This window comes from Podarcis raffonei, chromosome 17, assembly GCF_027172205.1.
Source record: "Podarcis raffonei isolate rPodRaf1 chromosome 17, rPodRaf1.pri, whole genome shotgun sequence".
In the NCBI taxonomy this organism is placed as follows: domain Eukaryota; kingdom Metazoa; phylum Chordata; class Lepidosauria; order Squamata; family Lacertidae; genus Podarcis; species Podarcis raffonei.
This window is the reverse complement of record NC_070618.1, coordinates 37,857,996-37,880,721: the sequence shown is the minus strand read 5'-3', so window position 1 is coordinate 37,880,721 and position 22,726 is coordinate 37,857,996. Positions and strand designations below refer to the sequence as shown.

The 22,726-nt window shown below is 44.6% G+C and overlaps 1 protein-coding gene across 3 annotated transcripts in view; it reads left to right on the top strand.

The window, feature by feature from the left end:
- Positions 1–21,825, top strand: part of SRPK3 (SRSF protein kinase 3) — a 33,011-nt gene extending 11,186 nt beyond the window's left edge. For 2 of the 3 annotated variants that reach the window (XM_053371977.1, XM_053371978.1), the window contains 9 exons: positions 511–536; positions 2,411–2,482; positions 4,312–4,465; positions 5,215–5,493; positions 6,212–6,309; positions 7,022–7,129; positions 17,456–17,525; positions 17,725–17,817; positions 19,587–21,825. In XM_053371977.1, coding sequence (XP_053227952.1) covers positions 511–536; positions 2,411–2,482; positions 4,312–4,465; positions 5,215–5,493; positions 6,212–6,309; positions 7,022–7,129; positions 17,456–17,525; positions 17,725–17,817; positions 19,587–19,771 — 1,085 coding nt within the window. In that variant the 3' untranslated portion in view covers positions 19,772–21,825. The remainder of the gene's footprint in view (positions 1–510; positions 537–2,410; positions 2,483–4,311; positions 4,466–5,214; positions 5,494–6,211; positions 6,310–7,021; positions 7,130–17,455; positions 17,526–17,724; positions 17,818–19,586) is intronic. The other variant, XM_053371980.1, reaches the window with a different exon arrangement.
- Positions 21,826–22,726: the final 901 nt, after the last annotated feature.

Here is a 22,726-nt window from a genome sequence, read left to right as displayed (position 1 = left end):
AGTCTCCCTACTTGTCACAGAAGGCCACAGCTGTGTGTCACTCCAGTCCATGGATAAGGAACCTGTGACCCTCCAGATAATGTTGGACACCAGCTCCCATCAACCGCAGTCGGCATGGCTAATGGTTAGAGGTGGAGGTTTAGAGAGCAGCGCTAAGGAGTATTTGCACAGGAACTCAGACTGTGCTAAGGATCTCCAGAAGTGGTGACTGCACATTCAAGACCAAGCAGGGTAGGCTTGTAGGATGATTGATGGGAGGAAAGGAGAGGGCAAGAATCACAACATCACTCTGTGGGCCATGGACTACCAGCCATGGCCTAGAATGTCAATCCACCCTCACTAGGGAGCTTGGCTGCCTCCCACATCCTCTCCCCTATATTTATCTTCACAGCGTTACTTATTGTTGTTTGTTTGCCTTAGACTTCCTGGCTGTTGGATTCTGGGAATCATTTCTGTCTCTTTCTCTCCCTCTTTTCTCTCCTCACTCCATCTGTGCACCTCTTCCCTCAGTCAGCTCTGCACCCCAGGAGAGCCTGGTAAGTCTCCTCTTGGTGCCACTACCCCTTTCAAAGGTGGTGGAAAAACTAAGTTTAGAATTGGTAATTATTATTGTTGCTGTATTCTGTGGCCTTGTGTGGATGGATGGGCCTCCCCCTGCCCGCTGTTTTGCAATTCGCATTCAAGATTCTCATGGTCACACCTGTATTTACCAACAGTCCAGGCTTAACAGGACCCAGCCACAGACAATTTTTCACATGTGCCAGAGATGTCTGCAGCCTTTACTGGATACAAAAACAAAGTGCAGAGAGAGGCAAGAGCTTCACAGCCTTGTGTGGGTTGTACTTTGTTCTGTGTGGCACACAGTTAATTTAACTGTGGCACTCACTGCCCTGCAGTGTGAGAATGCACCTGTGCATTGGCCTAATCCTCTCTTTGTGAGGGCTCACAGCTCAGCAGAAAAGCACATGCTATGCAGAAGTCAGTCCCTGGCATCTCCCATTAAATGGAATGTTTAGCAGATGATGGAAAAGGTCCAGGGAGCTGCTGCCAAGCGGAAAAGCTGATACTGAGCTGGAAGCACAAAATAGTCCAACCTGCTCTAAGGCAGTTCCCCGTGTTCCAGTCATTGTGCCTGCCTGGTTCCAGTTGTGTCACTTCAAAAAAGGGCAGAAGTGTTCATGGGAAACATAACGTACACAAATAAGGCAGAGACAGCATTGCAAATTCATTTTTCATTTTCATGTAGCACACACATTTGATAGATAGACAGATTATCCCAGAAAAGTGTACCAGATTTGATTCCTCATTTCTGAAATGTCCCCATGTTGGGACTGGCTGAGGACTGGCTCTTGTCCACTTTTCCAAGATAGCACTTCAACTTGTAAAAGCCATCTGATGATTTCCAAAGACTTTGCACTCTCTTCTGTGGTCACTCTTTGCTTACCTGTGCTGCCTGTCACACTTCATTGGGTTTTTCTCTTTGGCCTTTATGTAGCAAATCCCAAGCAGGGACAATGCACTCTCGATTCTGCCTGTGCCAGTAAGGGGGACAAGAAGGCATGCAAGTGTGAACACAAAAAAGGAGAGAGTTTTGGACCAGGGAAACCACATCTTACAGCTAGCCTTAGAGAAATCAAGCAAGCCAGTTCTTTTTTGATAGTCCATCAGAAGCCAGCCAAGAGGAAATGCAACCAGCTTGACCACTTGCTTTCTTACCAGACACAAAGCTGCTACAAGATAGAAGTTCTTTGGTTAATGCAGCAGAGCCTTGTGTATTTTGACTTGTTCCCTCCTTGCATTTTCTGTACAGATGAGTCCATATCCCAAGTGCCATGATGCCAGTATGTTGTAACGTGACTTCTAGGTGCACATGTGAAGGGGATAGAATATTATTATTCATTTTATTATTAAATTTGTATACCACTCTTCATCCAAAGACCTCAGGGGAGTTCACAGCATAAAAATAAAACATTAAATACATAATAAAAACAAGAACAAAACAAACACTTTTAAAAGGATGTGTGATGGTAATCAGCCAATACAGGTTTATGGGCTTGCATGTAGATAAAAATCTTTCCTTAAAATCGCATAATTCCTGACTCGGTTCTTGCTGTTGCTGCTGCCCCATTGTAATTCCTGCTGTTCTGTTGTGTTAGTGCTGGATAGGGCATTGGTTGTTGCTCAGCTTTGCTGGAAAGACAAAGGGTCATAATTCATATGCTCATCCTATAGCATTTAGTTGTTTATTTTGCCCACCCATCTGCCTGCTTTATTTTTCCACCTTAAAAACACCAGTTTGCATATATCATCACAGAGAGAGAGAGAGATTTGCATCCCTTTTTGCTTGTGGAAGTGCAAGATGGTGTCCTCTCGCACACCCATTATGGTTTCTTTGTCTTCTCATTCCCAGTTGCACGCCCTTCATGCCTTGTGTGTGTTCTCTGGAGTTCATGCTTCTGCCACCGAGCACACCCTTGTTTCTGTACGTCATTTATTTGTTCCTGCACCTACTTTTGCTTTAACCCAGCCAGGCCTAACCCAAGACATTTTACTACAGGGGTGGCTAAGCCTTTTGGGGCAGAAGTCCAGAGTGGCCCATGGCCACCCTCTGAGGGCTGCATGGTAAAGTGGGCACGGCCAGATCATTACTTTCCTTCCAAAGTAAGGCTGTTCCTTTATTCTCACAGATTCATTCCATTGGTAGTTTCTTTATTTTCTTCCATTTATTTTTTAACTGATAATGTGTTCCATCCAATGTCGGGCAGTTCCATTCCTTAATCTCTCCAAACTCATTCTGTTCATTTTTTTTAAAAAACACCCTTATTTATTTCCCCTTATTATTCCTTCAGAGTCCCTCTTTTCCCTCTCAGATGCATCTCATTTGCAATTAATAGGTGGTGCTGACTTTCTTTCATTTCTGTTGTTCCTATTCGCTTCACTTCTGTTCACTTCTGGCTGTATTACAGTATTTCTCCCATTTTGATTTCCCACATTGAGAGATCATTAGTCATTGGCTGCTGTAGTCATCACAGTGGGATAAACAATGCAATCAGCCATGCGCAGAGGGAAAGAGAATTGGTTGTTAATGGGTAGGGCTGTTAATGGTGCTCCTGGAAGCACTGCTTTAGAAAGCAGTGAGGTGCCTTAGGGAAGCCCAGTTGCAAATACCCAAGTAAAGTTAAGGTTTTTAGAGGCTGGGTGGCCATCTGTTATGGATGCTTTAGTTGAGATTCCTGCAGTGCAGGGGGTTGGACTAGATGACCCTCAGGGTCCCTCCCAACACTATAATTGATTGTGGGGGGGTGTTGGGATTTAAGAGCTACAATGCCTGCAAGCCACCCAGAATCATCTCTCTCTCTCTCTCTCTCTCTCTCTCTCTCTCTCTCTCTCTCTTTCTCTCTCTCTCTCTCTCTCTCTCTCTCACACACACACACACACACACACACACACACACACACACACACCGATGCTTTGCAGGATCACAGCAAATGTTGGGCCCCAATATTTGAATTGTGCACAATTTTCTTGACACCCCTAAATATATTATCAGTGAGGGACCACTCTTTTCTGCAGTTGGTCTGGCCCAGCTTTTTTATAGGCCCAGCCCTTGCAGGCCTCAGCCCCTCCTCACTCTGACCCTTCCCTTACATTTGGCTTGTGCCTTTACACAAGTCCTTGTTTCCTTGTAGGACTAGTGTTCAGTGAGGTGTTTGAGCCGTACCACTGAGGTGCGTGCTCACTTGAGTAAAATGTTCCTGCATAAATAAATAACTGCACATAGAAAACTTAATGTTTTGGGGGGAAGGGCCTTGTCCATCTTGCCTTCTTCCTTGACATGCTAGTTTTTGTGTGGCAGAAATTATTTTGTTTGGGGTAGCATTTCAGTTGGGAGAATCCCCATTTGTAACCAGAAACAGGCTGACCACTAGGCCTCATTTGCTCACTTGCTCTTGCATCTGCTCCTAAAAGATATGTAATGCCTTTCTTCTTCTTCTTGCTACATCTTTCTCCTCATTCACCCCTTGCCCGCCCCCATTTGTTTGCACACAACTACTCTCTTGCAAGCTGTGTGTTTTGCTGTGAAATTGCACCCCGCTGTTTTGGGGTTCTGGCACTGCCCACTGACACTTTGAGATGCTTCCTGGTGATTTCCTTGGTTTGTTCCTTCTCCTTCTCCCCTTCTCTACCCCAAACCTCAGGGCCTGCCATGTGGCTCCTTTGCATGCTCCCCCCCAACCCCCGCTCACTTCCCCATGCAGTCCTGGAATTGTAAGTAACAGGGCTGTGACATGGGGTCATCTCATCTCCCAGAATGGGAAGCTTTCGAAGAACAAGCGGAAGAAACTGAAGAGGAAGCAGAAACGACAAAGTCAGCTCCTGGCAGAACGGCTCCGGGACCTTCAGCAGCTGGAGGAACTGGCGACCCTGGCAGCAGGAGATGCCAGCGAGCCCACGGCAGATCCAGGTGAGGTTGGGAGAGGGAAGTCAGCTGCTGTTGGGTGCAGCTGGTTCTCTTGTGTGGTCAGGTCTGGAGGCTGGACAACGCTGCCCCTCCATCTCTGCATACTTACTCTCACACCCTTTTGTGCAGTTTAAAATATTTGAGCTTGTGCCCCTTCACTGCCTCCCCTACACTTGTATTCTTGCATTTACATTGCCTGTTGTTTGTCCCTGGCATTTACATTGGTCCATTTCACGTGCCATTGGAATAAACCATAGTTAACGTTTTATTGTGAATGTACCTGTCTAGGCTGTTTTTCTCCTCCTTCCTAGCGCATGGAGGAAATGAAGGCCCCTGGCTTAACGTTCTGTCTGAACCAGGGATCTTACTCTAAGCAACCCGTGACTAGTAAGCTAGGAACGAATATTGGTTTATCATTGTGGTTTGTTTGGAGCAAAACAAATGGCAACTCAGTCCCTGGTTGAAATGTAATGTTAAGCCCAGGGTGATGGTTTGTTTCTCCCCAATGCTAGCAAGAAGCAGCAAAGTGGGTCCAGTTGCCTTGCAGTAAATAGGTTTATTTTTGAACATTTTACACCCTGACTCTTGAAATGGGATGTAGTCACCTTCTGATTCTTACCTTTTTGGTGCCCTTTCACCCATGTCTCTCCCTTCAGAAACATATAATGAATTCTCTTTTCAATCAGTGCTGTTCGCAGCACACTCTTTTATGATACCAGGAAACCGTGACCCTCCTCTTTCTTCTTCTGCAGACCTGCCTGGCGGAGCCCCCATCATGGTCTCCACAGCTGGGGGGACAGAGCCCTCAGGGGGCTCTCTCGCTTGCAGCCCCCAGAGTCTGACATCGTCTTCTGGTTTCTACACACACAATGCCTATGACAGCTGCAACGGGCACTCTCCACCAGGCACAGCCAGCCGCCATTTCAGCCCTGACTCTGCAACCTCCGGCTTCTCAGGGTCCCTCTTCTCTGGCTCAGCCATGTCAGGGGTCTCTAACCAGCGGGAGCGTGGAGGGCTTCTCTCCCCCAGCAGTGAGTATCAGGGGCAAGGTGACAAAGGAGCCACGTGGGCCCAAACGCCCAAAAGCTGACTCTCCCTTTGGCCAGCGTTCTCTAAGTTGTGATAGCAGAGGCAAACCATTATTCTTAATTAAAATTGGAGGCATCCTTCAGTCTTATCACTCCAAAAAATTATTTTTAAGGAGAATCACCTGTGTTTTTGTATTAGTCACTGTTGCGTATCCTCTTTCTGAGCTCAGGCCATTCTGGCTGCAGGAGTTGCTGGAAGGAGGTGTATAGGGTGCCATCCAGCCAACTTAGGGACTCCATTCCAGATTTGTGTAGGGTTTACTGCTGAGCTTTTTCTTCTCCCAAAAATAACTTGCAAGCCAGTGAACGTTTAGGATCAGAGTTTCCTTCTAGAGAGGCTACCTTCTTATGTTGGCGAGCCCCATCTGCCCCTCACTTCCCTCTTCAGCACGTGCAGAAACTGCCTTATTGACTGCTGGACCCACTCTTGGTCTCGTCCAGTCAATCTGCTGGAGCCTGTCTTTGCATGCAGGGGAAGTTCCTAACTCACCAGGGGTTGGAGACCCATCGACTACCCTCACCTGGTTTAGCTGGCCAGTCAAGTGGTTACATTTGAATAGCACAACTGTTGGGCTAAACCAATTACTTACTACCCCTTCAGCACCTGTGGACTGTTTTGTTTGTTTTTCACCTGATTCCCTGCCCTGGTCTGCCTCTGCAGCTTTTGGTACCTCTGAATTCCTGGTGAACCCCTTGGAACCTCAAAATGCAGACAAAATCAGAGTGAAGATAGCAGATCTGGGAAATGCCTGCTGGGTGGTGAGTTATTGGAGCGCATGATGCCCACACCTCCTGAAGAGAGCAGCTCTGGTGGGGCTGTCTGTCGCATGGGGAGTGGAATGTGGTGGCTGCACAGAAGAGACTGGGGGCATGTGGGCTGTTCGGGGACTTGAAGCTATGGGCACCCTGTATTTCCCACGTAATGTGTATTTCTGCATTTACACTCTACACAGTTTTTGCTTCAATTTTTACTTATTGTGCTGTGGAAATTTAAAAGAGAAGAGCGCGCACACACACACACACCTTTTCTTCAATTGAAAAGATTCTGAGCATCTCAAGCTTCAGTGAGAAGGAAGCAAACATATTGATGTGTTTATAATTTCAACATGTCCAGCTTTTAAGGTTCTTAAAAAAAATTAAATGAGGGCTCCATATAGGGAGTAAATGGATTGGTATCTTGGGGAAAGCTGCCAAGGAGGAAAAATTACATGGGATTTATTAAGGTGTGGCGATGGTGGCAGTGGTCTGCCTTTTGGAAGGGTCAAGTAGGGCTCTGCTTTTGGTGAGCATATATGCTCTGGCTTAGGAAATGGTAGTCACAGTGGGAGACACACACTGGATTGGCCCACAGGGCGGCTGTTGAAGAGAGCATGGGATGTGGGTTCCACATGTGCACATATGCGCAAGAGAGCATGTCCGTACGTACATAGGTATGTCACAGGGATGTTCCTCACACTCTCAATTTCCTCAGCACAAACATTTCACGGAGGACATTCAGACTCGCCAATACCGGGCACTGGAGGTGCTAATTGGTGCCATCTACAGCACTCCTGCTGATATCTGGAGCACAGCATGCATGGTAGGTTCACGGGGCTCCTTCTGCTTCTTGTGTCATATTGTGGTGGTGGTGGCGGAGCTCGATGTCGGTTAGGGTTCAACTAAAAAACATGTCCACAAATGTGGTCGCCATCTCACCATTGGTTAAGCATATTCTTTTATTCTGGCGAGTCCAAACCTGGAGATGGGCAATGTGGGGTCTTGCTGACCGTGCACTGAATCTCAAAGGCACTTGACTGCCAGTCACAATGCTCATATGGAACTTCCTCAGATTAACACCTGTGGCCAGGGAGCTAAAGCAGGAGGGAGCTGTTGCACTCATAATCTTCTTGCAGGCTCCTCAGAGGTATCCTGCGGGAGACAGGATGCTGAACTCGATGAGTCTTTGGTGTGATCCAGCAAGGCTCTTCTCACGCTCTTTTGCTGAAAAGCAGCAAGGTCCTTCTCTGAGGCTTTCTGGGTTCGGACCAAACTAAGCCTCCTGGTTTTGCTCTACGAGGCTTTGTTTTGTCGGAATCGAGTATACACTTCCAGAGTTAACGCTAAATACATTACTTCTGGTAAATGAGCCACCAGAGCCACGAGAGGGCCATGAAAAATATGTCCCAGGCTTTTTAGACTCATCTACCCATGTACTATCTGAAACCAAAGGGGCATATTGGTTGCCAGATGTGAAATATTTAGGCATTGTTTTTAGCTCTCCTACCCTACTAAAAACCAGGCCTTCCCTTTTGTCAGTGTAGTGACTGTTATTTGTCAAGATACCTCACGCTTCCTTTGCAGGCTTTGCTTGTGTGGCTGTGTGCCAGGGTGACCTGAATGTTAGGTGGTTAATGAGATATAAATATACTTCCTTTGTTGCCAACCCTACTTAGTCTAATAGCCGCACATTTAAAATCCTAACACAAAACTTGAACCAAACACACTCTTTAGAAACTTTATGCTTCTGACCTTTGCCCTTCCTGTGCTTTGCCATTTTATGCTTCTTTTGAAATCAGTCTGCCTGGGCAAAGGAAGCGTGGCTTTTGGCAGGGACCCGGCTCCACCCAGCAGCTCTGGGGCTCCTGAGAGGAACCCGTTTGGCTTTAAATTTAAGAGGCGCTGAATACAAGCCCCGCTGGAACAATCAGAAGTGCACTTTAAGCCTCCTGACCGTCCCTTGGCAGCTGCATCTTTACCGCCCCCCCCCCACCTGATGTCATATAGCACACTGAGTATGGCAGGGGGACGTGGCTTGGGGAAAAGTCCGGCTTGCCCGTCTCACAGATCGTCCACACTGAGGCTTCTTTAAAATGGCTCCTTGTGATGTTTTTGTCATGCAATTAAGTCATCCCTGTGCAATTGTTTTCAGTGAAGTTTCTTTTCTTTTTTTTATAAATTTTTTATTAGGGTTTTTACAATATTACAAAATAGAAAAAGAAAAAATACAAATAAAAACAGTTAAAAACAGTCGATCTTTTCATCACTTATTTTTCATTTACTTGTTTCCTGGACCTCCTCATACCTCCCTTTTTTGTATTCCAGTTCTATTTATTAGTTCAGCAGTTTCTTTCCCTCTTTATTTTGCCCTGATCTTTAATCTTAAATTATTATAACCTTGAATTTTTACTTATAAAAAACCATTTTTTCATATTCTTTTATACCATTAGAGCTAGAAACCACTTATTTTCAACCCAACATCATTCTAACATTCATTAATTCATTAATTCTAACATTCATTAATTCATGACCCGGAAGTAGTTATACATCCTTGACAAATTCATTAATTTTACAATATCTCTGTAGATAGTCTTTAAATTTCTTCCAGTCTTCTTCCACTGACTCTTCTCCCTGGTCTCGGATTCTGCCAGTCATTTCCGCCAATTCCATGTAATCCATCACCTTCATCTGCCATTCTTCCAGAGTGGGTAAATCTTGTGTCTTCCAATATTTTGCAATAAGTATTCTTGCTGCTGTTGTAGCGTACATAAAGAAAGTTCTATCTTTCTTTAACACCGATTGGTCAACTATGCCCAGGAGAAAGGCCTCTGGTTTCTTCAAGAAGGTATATTTAAATACCTTTTTCAATTCATTATATATCGTCTCCCAGAAAGCCTTAATCCTTGGGCACGTCCACCAAAGGTGAAAGAATGTACCTTCAGTTTCTTTACATTTCCAACATTTATTATCGGGCAAATGGTAGATTTTTGCTAGCTTGACTGGGGTCATGTACCACCTGTATATCATTTTCATAATATTCTCTCTTAAGGCATTACATGCCGTAAACTTCATACCTGTGGTCCATAACTGTTCCCAGTCAGCAAACATAATATTGTGTCCAATATCTTGTGCCCATTTAATCATAACAGATTTCACCGTTTCGTCCTGAGTATTCCATTTCAACAGCAAGTTATACATCCTTTACAAATTCTTAGTTTTGGGTTCTAACAGTTCTGTTTCTAATTTTGATTTTTCCACCTGGAAGCCAATTTTCTTGTCCAAATTATATGCCTCCATTATCTAATAATAATGAAGCCAGTCTCGCACTTTGTTCTTTAGTTTCTCAAAACTCTGCAGTTTTAGTCTATCTCCGTCTTGTTCCAAAATTTCCCAATATTTCGGCCATTTAACCTCCATATTGAGCTTTTTCTGAGCTTTCGCTTCCATCGGTGACAGCCACCTTGGGGTTGTATTTTCCAATAAATCCTTATATCTTATCCAAACATTAAACAATGCTTTTCTAACAATATGGTTTTTAAATCCTTTATGCACTTTGACCTTATCATACCACAAATATGCATGCCATCCAAATACATTGTTAAAACCTTCCAAATCCAAAATGTCTGTGTTTTCAAGAAGTAGCCATTCTTTCAACCAGCAGAAAGCTGCTGATTCATAATAAAGTTTAAAGTCTGGCAGGGCAAATCCACCTCTTTCCTTTGCATCCGTTAATATTTTAAATTTTATTCTAGGCTTCTTGCCCTGCCAGACATATCTTGAAATATCTCTCTGCCACTTCTTGAAACAGTCCACCTTGTCCACAATTTGCAATGCCTGAAACAAAAACAACATTCTAGGCAATACATTCATTTTTATAGCAGCGATACGGCCCAGCAATGAAAGCTTCAAATTTGACCATATTTCTAAATCTTTTTTCACTTCACCCCAGCATTTTTCATAGTTATCTTTAAATAAATTCCCATTTTTTGCTGTCATATTGATCCCCAAGTATTTAACTTTCTTAACCACTGTTAAACCTGTCATGTTCTGAAACCTCTCTCTCTCAATTGGTGTTAAATTTTTCTCTAGAACCTTGGTTTTTGACTTATTCAGTTTATTTATTTTTTTAAATGATATTTATTAAGATTTTTCCATTATAATACATGACAAAATAAAAAAAACCGAAACAAAAAAAATTAAAAACACATAGAATTCAAAGTCCTTATTTTCAATGACATATTTCCCTGACTTCCCCATACCTCCCCCTCTTGTATTCCAATTCAGATTGTTGGTTCAACAAGTTCTTGTCCCCAATTTTTAACCTTTTTATATTTAATTCATTTTAGAAAAAACAATTTTAACTTATAAACATCAATTTTTAAACAACAGTTCAACAAGTTCTTGTCCCTAATTTTTAACCTTTTTATGTTTTATATTTTATATTTAGTTCATTTGGAAAAACCAATTTTGCCTTATAAACATCAATAATTATACATCCGTGCTTATTCTTAAAGCCTTTTTCTAAAGTCGACCTAAATTCCCTTCCACGATTTCCTCAATTCTCATACAAATAACAAAACAAAATAAAAGCAAAACAAATTATAATTATACACCCTTTGGAATCCCAAACTCCACCCCCCTTTCCCGGTTCCAATCCCCAATAATCGTCCATCAGTCAATCTACTCTCAGCCTGGAGACCTCACGTCCGAGGCTCTTAATTCTCTCTCAATTCCTCTCTGCCGGCTTTTTTGATAGTCCTTGGTATTAAACACCAAATCTCGGAGAAGCTCTAGTCCAATAAAGTCCATGTTTCTTCCAACCAGACCTCCATACTTAAAAGTGGAGCCTAAATCTTGTTTCTTACTCCTTTCAAATCCAAATGTCTCCAAAGCTCCAACTTCCACCTTAATCAGATTTGTAATCCTTGGGTCTTCAGATCTCCACACAAGGAGATCTCTCCATTCTTCAGTCACCAATTCAAACCAAATTTTCACCATCAAGTTCTTATTTTCCTTTGCAGCCATCATGTCAGGCCTCTGGCTCTCCTTTATCATCTGTAAAATTACAGCTTCTCCTTCCTTTTTCTCAGGAACAACATATATCTCTTCACACTCTCAAAGCTCTCAAGTTTCTCTTCTTGTTCAGCTGCATGGGCTTCCTGAGACAATTCCTTATCAGATTCAATGAGTTTGTTTACTGTTAAGTCCAGAGTTGTAACATTTGTAGCCAAAACATCAATTTGGCCTTGTAACTTTCCCAAGAGAACAAAGACTCTGTCCAATTCAGCTTGAATTTCCCCTCCTTCAGCCATTCTTGTAATGTCCCAAAACCCCCTCTAGAGGGATTTTGGTTACTTAGTGTTCTTTCCAGTTCAGATCCAAAAATCAAATTAGTTTGTATCAGTTCTTCCTTGTTTCCAACAAAATATAGTCAAATTGTAGCAAATATAGCCAGCAGAAGCAACAGAAACAAAGTTCTCTTTTTCCGTCTGACAGCTAATTTGACAGCTGTCAAACTCTTCTGTCAAACTCTTCAACAGGCTCTCTCGTGGATCACTCCCGGGTCCGGGGGGGGTGGCACTTCAGCTCCCAAAATTAGCTCTTATCCTCCAGTAAGGTTTCTTCTAGTGCCAAATCGTGAAATTAATGTCTTTTGCCCAATAATAAAAGAAAAAATTCTCTCGACCTTAGTTAGCAGGTCCTTGCTTTAGATTGTTTACAGGAGGAGGAGGCAGACTTCCTGTTTACACCTCCTCCAATCGTACCTAATTCACCGAAAAATTTTCTTTAAAAATCCAATTTCTGTACTACTCACGGGTTGTTATTTTGAAGTCCAAATCGCAAGAAGAAGTCAGCGCTCTCCAGCCATGGCAGCGCGGCTTCACTCCACAGGAGAAGCAGTCGACTCTCAGCACCGCGCCGCTCACCCCGTCCCCCGTTCCAAAGCCTTTAAAAAGGCTCCTTCGCAGGTCGGGGGGGCGCAAATGGTGCCCACCGAGTCACCAGGTTCACAGGCTTCACCGCCTGTGATTTTTAAGGGTCTCCGCGTGACTTATTCAGTTTAAACCCTGTGACCTGACCAAATTCTTGAATCAGTTCTAAAACCCTTTTAGTACTAGATTCTGGCTCCTGTAACGTCAATACTAAATCATCTGCAAATGCTCTCAGTTTGTACTGTTTGGCTCCGACCTGTATACCTTTAACCAACTGGTCCCTTCTAATCATGTTCAGCAAAACCTCCAGGACCGATATAAAAAGCAATGGGGAGATTGGGCAACCTTGTCGTGTCCCTTTTTCTATTTTAAATTCTTCCGTCACCACATTGTTTACAATTAATTTAGCCTTTTGTTCTGAATATATTGCACTTACACCGTTTTCAAAACCTTGGCCTACCCCCATACCCTGTAAGTTCTTTTTCATAAAAGTCCAAGAAATGTTGTCAAAAGCTTTCTCCGCATCCACAAATATTAAAACTGCCTTAGTGTTTATATTCACTTGTAGTTTCTCTATAATATTAATTATGTTTCTCACATTGTCAGAAAGATGTCTTCCTGGGAGAAAACCTGCTTGGTCTTTATGTATCTCTTCCACTAACACTCTTTTTAGTCTTTTAGCCAAAATATCTGCAAAAATTTTGTAATCCACATTAAGCAGTGATGGGACGGTAGTTCTTAAGCTGCGTCTTTTCAGTCTCTATTTTCGGTACAAGTGTGATGTATGCTTCTTTCCACGACTCTGGTGCCTTTTTCCCCTCCATTATTTCATTACAGACTTCTTTCAAAGGTTGTACTAACCATTCCTTTAAGGATCTGTAGTATCTAGAAGTCAGTCCATCCGGTCCTGGAGATTTACCCAATTGCATATTCTCAATGGCACCTTCTATCTCCTGTTCAGTTATTTTATAGCTCAACATTGATTTATTTTCTTGAGAGATTTTTTGTAATCCATTTTTCTTCAAAAATTGGTCTACGTCGATTTCTCTCTGTGGCCCTTGTGTATATAATTGTTTGAAGTACCTCTGGAGGCAGTTTCTGATCTCAGCTGGGTTCTGTATGTTCCTTCCTTCCACTTCTAAATTTGTAATTGTATTTAGTTTTTGTCTTTTTTTCATTTGCCAAGCCAACAGTTTCCCACATTTATTAGCCGACTCAAATGTCTTTTGTCTCATTTGTTTAATTTTCCATTCAATCTCTTGGTTCATCATTTTCATAAATTGCACTTGATATAACTTTATTTCTCTCAAAATCTCCTGCGACTTGGGTTTTGCTCTCAATTTTTTTTTCACCTTCCTTTATTTTCTCCAAAATTTTATCCTTCTTCTCATTCTGGATTCTCTTTTTTAGTGCGTTCTGTTGTATCAAGAACCCTCTCATAACCGCCTTGTTAGCGTCCCAGATTACTCTGTTTCCACATTGGTGTTCATATTTATCTCAAAGTAGTCTCTGAAGGTTTTTTGGGCCTTCTTTAACACTTCTTCATCTCTAAATAAGGTGTCATTCATCCTCCATCTGAAGGAACCAGTTGGTATTAGTTTCATTTCCATCTTGACAGCGTTATGATCGGAGCAGGTTTTTGGGCAGATTTCCACTTTTCTAATCTTTGGTGCCATTCCTCTAGTTACCCATATTTGGTCAATTCTAGTCCATGTCATTTTGGCTTCAGAAAAGAAGGTTCCCTCCTTAGCAAAGGGGTTCTTTGTTCTCCAAATATCAACTAAATCCAAGTTGTCTGTCATCTCAAAAAAAGTTTTCGGTAGTCTACCATCCTTGGTGACTACCTGTCTTTGAGCCTTGTCCATATGTGTAGATACCATTCCATTCATGTCTCCCAGCAAAATTACATTGTAATCCAAATAGTCCATCAGGATCTCATGCAACTTTAAAAAAAAATCAGATTTCCCCTCATTTGGTGCGTAAACACCTACTATCAAAAATTTTTCTCCCTGTATTTGAATTTCAACTGCCACAAATCTTCCTTGGTCATCTTTAAAGATAAATTTCGGTTGTAATCTCTCTTTTGCGTAAATCACAACTCCTCTTTTTTTTACCTTTCCTGTGTAGCCTTGTTATATGTGTTTCTTGTAAACAAATCAGATCCAATTGTTCCTTTTTTAATAAATGAAACACAGATCTCCTTTTCTGAGGGGAGTTCAAACCGTTACAATTCCAACTTAGTAGTTGCAGAGCCATGATGTAGTTACTATGCTTCTCCTCCAACTGCACCCAGTGCCTGTTCCTGTTCTGTTGGTGGTATCACCTTCTTCAAGCGGTCTTTTAATTCAGGAGGTAAATCTGGTATATCCAAAGTTTCACTTACAAGTGCCCTTAAGTCTCCTTCAGCTTTCTTCTGCAGGTCTTCTACGTGGTCTCTCCAAAATTTAACTTTGTCGTCCTCTGATCTTATTTTTATCTTCTTGCCTTTGTAACTAAAAGACAGGCCTTGGGGGAATTCCCACCTAAAAAAGATTCCGTTACTTCTCAGCAGTGCTGTCAAATCTCTGTAATTGGACCTAAGGTCCAAAAGATGTTTCGGAATATCCTTAAATATCTCCACTCTTGACTGATGTATTACCAAAGTCTTCTGGAAGTGCAGACTCAAGATTTTGTCTCTCTCCTCTTTTGTTCAGAGGGTGATCAAACAGTCTCTTGCTCTGTTCTTTCTCCCTCCTTTTCCAAGTCTAAAAGCACTCACTATCTTGAAGCTGTCCTTCTCCAAATCTGGATTCCAGAAGTCTGCAAATTCCTGTGTAAGAAATTCAATCAAATTATCTTTCTCCAATTCAGGAACCGCCCTGACCCTTAAATTTGCTTGTTTCTCCCTCAACTCAATCATAGACAATATTGATCTGTGGTCTTGTAGTTGTTTGTGTATCGGTGGTATCTTCTCTTCTACAACGGTGGCTGTAGTGGTTGCAATTTCTTTTGCCTCATCAGCTGTCTTTCGTATCAAAGTTGATTCCTGTAGTAATTTCTGAATAGTCTCAGTACTAGTGTTTACCTTCTGACCCAAATTATTAATGCTTGTAGTGTTTTGATTAATACTTGTGGTGTTTTGGTCAATTTTACTCGATGCCTCGGCTACATGTTTGCTTATTTTATCCAAAGATTCATTTATTCTACTAAGTGCCTGGGCCAGGGCATCGTCAGCAGCCATACCTTTAGGTTTAGATTGTGCCAATGGGGTTGTTATTGGCAAGCCAGCAGGGCTGGATGTCGAAGCTCTCCTTTGCAGCCCACCGTCTGTACGAAGTACTCTGCCAGACCTGGTTGCTTGCAGGGACTCTAACTTGTCTTTCCCATCTGCCATAACCCTCCAGATAAAAGTCAAGGTCAGTCACACACTCAAAGTCAGAGCCAGAGTCTGTCAAGGCCAGTCACACACTCAGAGTCAGAGTTTGTTTTGAAATGGAAAATTCCCTTAATCCAGCTGCAGTTGCAACAATTTCAAAGTTCCTCTAGGGGGACACAGTAGCAGCAACAGTCAATAAAATCTTAAAGTAACTTACTTTTCCCTTTCATCCCCCAGTCTCAAAAGGACAACAGTTTCTATTTCAATTTCCTGATACTTTGAAATCAGGAGAAACCAGTCAGTAATATTGTGTCTTAATTGTATCCTCAGACGCAGAGTTAACTGTTAAAAGAGAAAGTACTTTCCGCAACAGCACGTTTCCCAATACGGCATTTTTACTGTTCACTGGAAGCTGGTCTCAGGGATTTGAGCAGTGGATTTTAGCTGCTCTTGCTCTCTCTTTTTGCAGGGAAATACCTTTCAAATCCTTTCCCCCCTCCTCCCCTGCATCAAAGGGGGAAAATCGCTTGTTTGATGTTCGGATTGTAATCCTTAGGAACGTCCTTTGAGGTTTCCGCTTACAAGTTCATTGCTTTACTTCATTTACAAGAACGGAAGGCAGACTTCCTGTTTATACCTCTCCGCATTCGGTGCCAAATCTTTTGTACAGTTCCTTTAATTCCGAAATTGACCTACTCACGGATCGTTGTTTTAGTGCCAAATTTTCAGGAAGAAGGCAGCACTCTCCGGCAACGGCTACGCGGCTTCACTCCACGGAAGAAGTGACTCACAGCACAGCGCCATTTCCCCGCTCCGCTCCGGAGCCCAAAACTGGACTCCTTCGCCGATGGGGGGGGGCGCAAAAGGTGCCCGCCGAGTCCCACGGTCACAGGCTTCACCCACCTGTGATTTTAAAGGGTCCCCGCTGCGCCGTAGCGGTGCAGACCCGATTTCCGCGGAGCCAGTCCCCTCCAGGCTAGAGGGAATCAGCCATTTTCCGATGGCGCCACCCCGGAAGTCCTGTTTTCAGTGAAGTTTCCTCCAAAGCTGGTGCGATTGCCAGAAAAGAAAAAGTTTAAGCTGCTTGGGATACACAGACATATACACATATATAATATGTATAATCCACAATTTCTTTACACCAACATCTTAATATCAGCACACAGTAAAATCTGATAACGCGGATTCTACATGACTCTGTGTGACGAATAAGCCAGGCTCCTTCTCTGTTCTGAAGTTTGATACATGATAGAACAAATATTCAGATGTCAGTCATTGGCTCTGCCAAGTTTTCATGGCAGGGTGTGTGTATACGCAGCAGATGATTCCCTTTGCTTCTTAGACCAGTGAGTATGGCAGCTCAAAATCCTTCTCGAGAGGGTCAGGCAATACCACATGAGCATTTCAGGCCTTGGGCTTAGCCTTCCTTGCTGGCCTGACTGGCTGCCATGTAGTTCCCACCTTTGGCCAGAGGTTGGCACTGGCATGCAGAACCACCTAGGTCCTGATGTTTAGCTGATCTGAAAAGTCACAACGGGCCATGGGGAAGAGGAGAGATTTCTTAACTGAGAGCCAGCCCACCCATCAAGCATCTGCCTTAGGTGGCAAAGGTGCAGGAGGCCTGTCCCACTGCTTCCGTCGCCACCAGAACACCACCGTCACCAGGTTTCGACGAGAGGGAGGTGGTCCAGTGCACAGCATTGTCACTCGTCTTCCCCCCTCTGGGGTAGAGAACTCAAGCAGCAAGGGCTTGTGGAACACTGTGTGTGGGTCTGGCAGAGGCCAGCCCATTCATGTGGTGAAATGGGATGGGCCACCCCTGCCTTAACTGCATAACCTGATGATTCTCTTTCTTTGTCAGGCATTTGAGCTGGCTACTGGCGATTACCTCTTTGAACCACACTCGGGCGAGGACTATACCAGGGATGAAGGTAAAGAGCTCTCGCTGTTGAGCCAAATGAGGATGCTGTGTATGAGGCCTGCCTAGCCAGCTGGGCTTGGATCTCTCTCTCTGCTCTAATCTGGAGGCATTGTTGATGCCAGAATTTCACAACAGGCCTGCTGGAACTCTGGAGGGGGGAGAGACTGGGACACGCAGGCCCTGATGTTCCCTCCTATTTTCCTTTTCAGATCATATTGCCCACATTGTTGAGTTACTAGGCGATATCCCTCCGCACTTTGCTCTTTCCGGGCGCTATTCGCGCGAGTACTTCAACAGGAGAGGTAAGTTAGGGAATGTAGCCTCTCTGGGTTGCGAGGATGTTGTTCCAAGCGGATGCTTCCGCAACACATCCGTATCATGCTCAATGGCTGTCAGGAGGAATTGTGAGGGGTGGGGAGAGCATGTGTGTAAGAGAAGTTGACAACAGGAAACTGAAGGAACTGTGTGATCGTGACCACGGGAAGGAAAGAAGCCGTTCAGGCAGCTGAGATTTTGGCCAGGAGAAAACCAGGTTTGTGGTGAAACCTAAGGCTGGGAACGTGTGAACATTTCTGGGGGGTCATTAATAGGTTCTGCCTACCCTGCCTGTGGTAAATGTCATGAAGGTCACAGCATTTGTTGTCTGGGGTGTCCAGAATCAGGCTACCTGCATGCACAAGCAGCCCCTTCCCCAAGTGGGTGGTCGTTTAAGTGCAGCCCACATTCTCCGTTCCAAGTAATGTGGAACAACTTTTGTTCATTTGGGCTTGCCCAGCTTCTCAGTGGGTTGTACTCTGCACTTTCAGTCTGTCTGTCACCCACACCTTCCACTTCTGGCAGCCACTTCACCTCGTCTTCTGTAGCTAGACAAGGTTCACAGGTTTCAGGTGGGCACCTACAAACAGCCATGAACAGCTAGTCTTTTGTCCTTCTTCATTAGGATGCAGGAATGTTTGCTGCGTTGCAGAACTCTGTGGTCCCTCAACCTTTGTCATCAGTACTAAGAGTATCTGGGTAGTGATTTAGGACTGTTGTTGTTTCTTCATGCCTTTTTTGCTGTGTCCACCTGTCTGTTCTTTTTCTCTCTTTGCTCAATTGCTTCTCATTCAATGAATGTGGCCACTGATGATGTTGACGACCTTTAGATGGAGGAGAGGTCTATTAATGGTAGCTAAATGGAGCCTCAGAGTACAAGATGCTGAGTCAATAGGGCTGCTACCTTCATGCCCTGCTTTGGGGCACCTTTTTTAGCTGCTGTGGGAAAATGAATGAGCACTACATCGGAGGAAGCTGCTACAAGTTTAGCCAGCTTCTACTAATTGCATACCTTTCCTGCTCCACAGAGAGAAACAGCATGAATGCCCACAAAGGGTACAGGATCTAGATGTTTACTGCACACTCTGAGTTTATTGCATAATAAATGCCCGTTTTGATCATATTAATGCTTTCACTTCTGGGAGGCTGGCTCTCCCCCCAAGAGATGCCCTGTGGGTGTGCTGTGGATGTGTGACAGCAGGGTGGGATTCACAGCATAACTACCACCACTCTGGGCAATCTTTCCCACACCAAGCACCACTGTGACAATATATGAAGAGGTAAACTGTGATGATTGGGGCTTATGCTGGATGATCCCAGGCCCACATTGCATGTTCTTTTCAGAACAGGTGTATGTTTTCCATCTAGTCTGTCTAACTTTGGAACAGGTGGCTGGCCTGGATTGGGATTGTACGCTGCGATCTCAGGAGCATAGAAGCTGAATGTGGCTTTGGGCATCATGTTCCACTTCCGGAGGTGAAAGTTTCTAGCCCTTGTGGCTGTGACAACACAGCTTTTGAGTGTGTGAGCAACGCCTGTTGACTATGATGCCCACTGTTCAATAACTCTTTGCCTATCCCCATGACTAGCCAGGCCCAGAATTAATTTCACAAAATAAGAGATAAACCAGGCACGAGTTCGGTTTTCCTTGGTGCAGAATTTTCACTTCATTTTACTTTCCTCCAGCGCAAAGTACACACCCCTAGATGGGGCCTTTCCACCAACCTTGCCCTTTTTGTCCTCCTTCCTTCCCCAGGGGAACTGCGCCACATTAAGAATCTCAAGCACTGGGGCCTGTACGAGGTCCTGGTGGAGAAATATGAGTGGCCCCTCGAGCAAGCAGCCCAGTTCACGGACTTCCTCTTGCCCATGATGGAGTACATCCCAGAAGAACGCACTACAGCCTCCCAGTGCCTGGAGCATCCGTGGCTCAACTCTTAAGGCCAGGCAGAAGTCCAGACAGACTGGTTGCTTGAAGGAAGCAGTCTTCTCGCCTGCACAAGATTTCCCTGGCACGGACCTGGTCCCATCACTGGAGTTGACGGGCAGGGGGGAAGGCTGTCTCCCCCAGCTCCTCCCCTAAGTGGACTGCATTGCAGGACTGGAGGCAAGAGGCTCTTCTCTCTGGCTGATCACAGTGGGGAAGGGGGAACTGTAAAGCAGGACTGGAACTCAGGAGCCAGGTTCACTCTGTGGTCATTTCTGAAGCACAGCCAGAAGATTCCCACAACCCCTTGCTGACTCTTTTCCTAGAAGTTGCCTTCTTGGGAGGTCTCCATGGCCACCATCTCCATGTACCCTTGACTGATGCGGTTTGACTTTTAAGAATTCATTGTGGTACTTCCTTGCCAGTTTCTTCCCCTGCCCTCTGCTCTCCATCGTTTCTAACTGGTGGGCAAAGAGAGTGGCTGTGAAGCTCCCAGCGTGTGTGGGTTTGCGAGAGGCTCAATATGTGAGCAGAGTATGAATGATGAAAAAGAAGAAGTGCATGAATGTTCTAGCAAGAAAGCTGGGAAGGGCAGCTCTTTGTGGGGTGGCAGAGAGATGCTGCAGGTCCGGCTGGTGCCCCTACCCTGTCCAAATTTCCATGCCAATGAATTGCAAGAAAAGTGACAATGAATGTGTGCAAAGTGACATGACCGTGGCCTGGAGGTTCAGCCGTGGCACTGTTTGGAGGGAATGAGAGAAGGTAGCTGGTGCAGGAAGCAGTAGAAATGTATAGGCAGTGGGGGTGAAAGAATTCGTTTTTCTGGCTTGGCTGTTGGCACCTGATGTCTCTGCACTTCACAGGCATTTGCAGGCAGGTTTCTGCCAGCAACTTTGTGGTTAAGAGTTGAATAAATGGGCCCCTCCTCTACCCCAAGAGTCCTTTGTGAGTCCTTTCCCCTGCTGCCTAGGCATGGGTCATGGCCCTTAACATGCTTTACTTTAGCCAGGCAGGAGTTGCTCACAAATTTGGTATTCTAAGAATCTCAGAAGTTTTTTAAACAAACAAGTTTCTAACCCTTGTCATTGCTAAGGAAAGATTTTTGCAAAGGGAAAGTCTCTAAGGGCAGCTTTCAATAGCTGGGATTTTTTTGTATGTTGTGAAGACTCTTCTCCCCCATTTCTAATTGTCTTTTAGTCCTATTTTGCCTCAGTTTCCTTTTTCACTCCAGTTTGAGGTGAATGGGAATCATACTGAATTTCACCCACTACCCTAGCTGGTGGGAGAAAGCAAGCTAGGGGTGTGTGTGTGTGTGTGTGTGTGTCTTTACCCACCAACTACTCCCCACAATGCGTATTTTGGAATGGCTGACATTGTTGCTCTCTCAAACTGCTACTACAGCTCCTGCTCTCCCCCCCCCCCCACGTTTCCTGACACTTTTGCTACCTGTGGTCAGTTTTCATTATTATAAGGCAGAGTGTAGCTGCTCCAAAAAGCTTGACACTGTTCCAAGCTACTTTTGTGCCTTTAGGAAGAAGCTTATCTACTGTTCGTGATGAAAGATTGAATGGTGTGGGAGTGCCCCTGTAGCATTTTGGGTTCAGAAAAGGAGGAACCACAACCAGAGGAAAGACACAGAACAGGAGGAGGAAAAAGATGTGTGGAGCTCGGCTTAAACCCAAAGTCCCAAGTTCTGATGCCTGTCCCATGGCTATAGCGCTGGAGCCCAGAGTTGTGGTTGGCTCTTGCATTCTGCAGCCTCATACTATAAACAGGGAGGTGGTGTTGGGGAAGCCTCCTAGGTATGGCAGACAACTGGTCACAGTGCTGCCCAAGACTGGTGTCTTTAAACCAAAGTTGTGGTGCAAGAGAACTGGGCATAGGGAGAGGGAAGCAATATTGTTGCCTTGCACTGCAGTCTCTGGAACAAGAAACCCTGCCCTAGCATTAAGGTGTTGCCCATGTTGGGGAGTGTGTGTGCGTTTGTTTGTGTGTGTGTGTGTTTTGAAGGCCCTTCTACTGTTCCAGGGATTTGAGTTCAAGACTTTTCATTAAAACGTTTGCAATAGCCTCTGCCTCCTCTTCCTTTCTAAGGGCAAAGTTGGGTTTAGGAAGACCACACTGGAGGCGAACCTCTTGAGGATCAGGTTCTCAACTCCTGTGAGGGGAAAGGGGTTAGAGGTACTCCCTCTAAGGAAAGTTGTTCTTCTACTTCCCTTCTGGGATTGATATCTTGGGTGTGCAGTGCTATGGAGGGAGGGTGGTGGTAAAAGTTCACACTGCCACAGAGTAGAATGGAAGTTCAGAACAAAACTCACCTTGAGAAATATCAGCCCCGTGTTGTAAAAGAAAAAGCAAACTTAGAAGGTCCCCAATACACCAGGGATGGGGAGCCTCTCCCAGCCCAGGGCCACACACACTTCCAAGGGCTGGGCTGGAAGCAGCACAAGGAGTCAGAGGCAAAGTTGACAGAGCAACCGATGTGACTCTTACCTTAGGTGGACTGTCACCTACTGCACCTGTGTGAAGTCAGAAGTTTCTACATACACACCTACAGCCAGACACACGAGCCATTATTGCAGTTCCAGGGACACATTCCAGCTGGGCAAAAGCACTCAAGGACAGAGAGCAGGTCCGGTACGGGATGCAGCCTGGTGGAGAGTTCTGGAGGACTAGAGTGCCACATCCAGCCTGTGGGCCTGAAATTTACCACACCTAAGACAGCTCAGCAAGCTCTGCATGAACCTAACCATTTACCAGGAGGCTGCTTTCTGTATAGACCTCTCCTGCTGCCCTGGAGTGCATGTTTCTAGTCCCTGACTGTAAAGATGGGATTTTAAGTCTAGGCAGTGCTTGATTGGGGGCAAAGCATTACTGGGCTGCAGCTCTTTAGTGCTCCCCACTGCTAGCAGCAGCAGAAGTGATGCTGCTTGCAGAATTTTGCTTTTATATCATCATTCTCTTTGGCA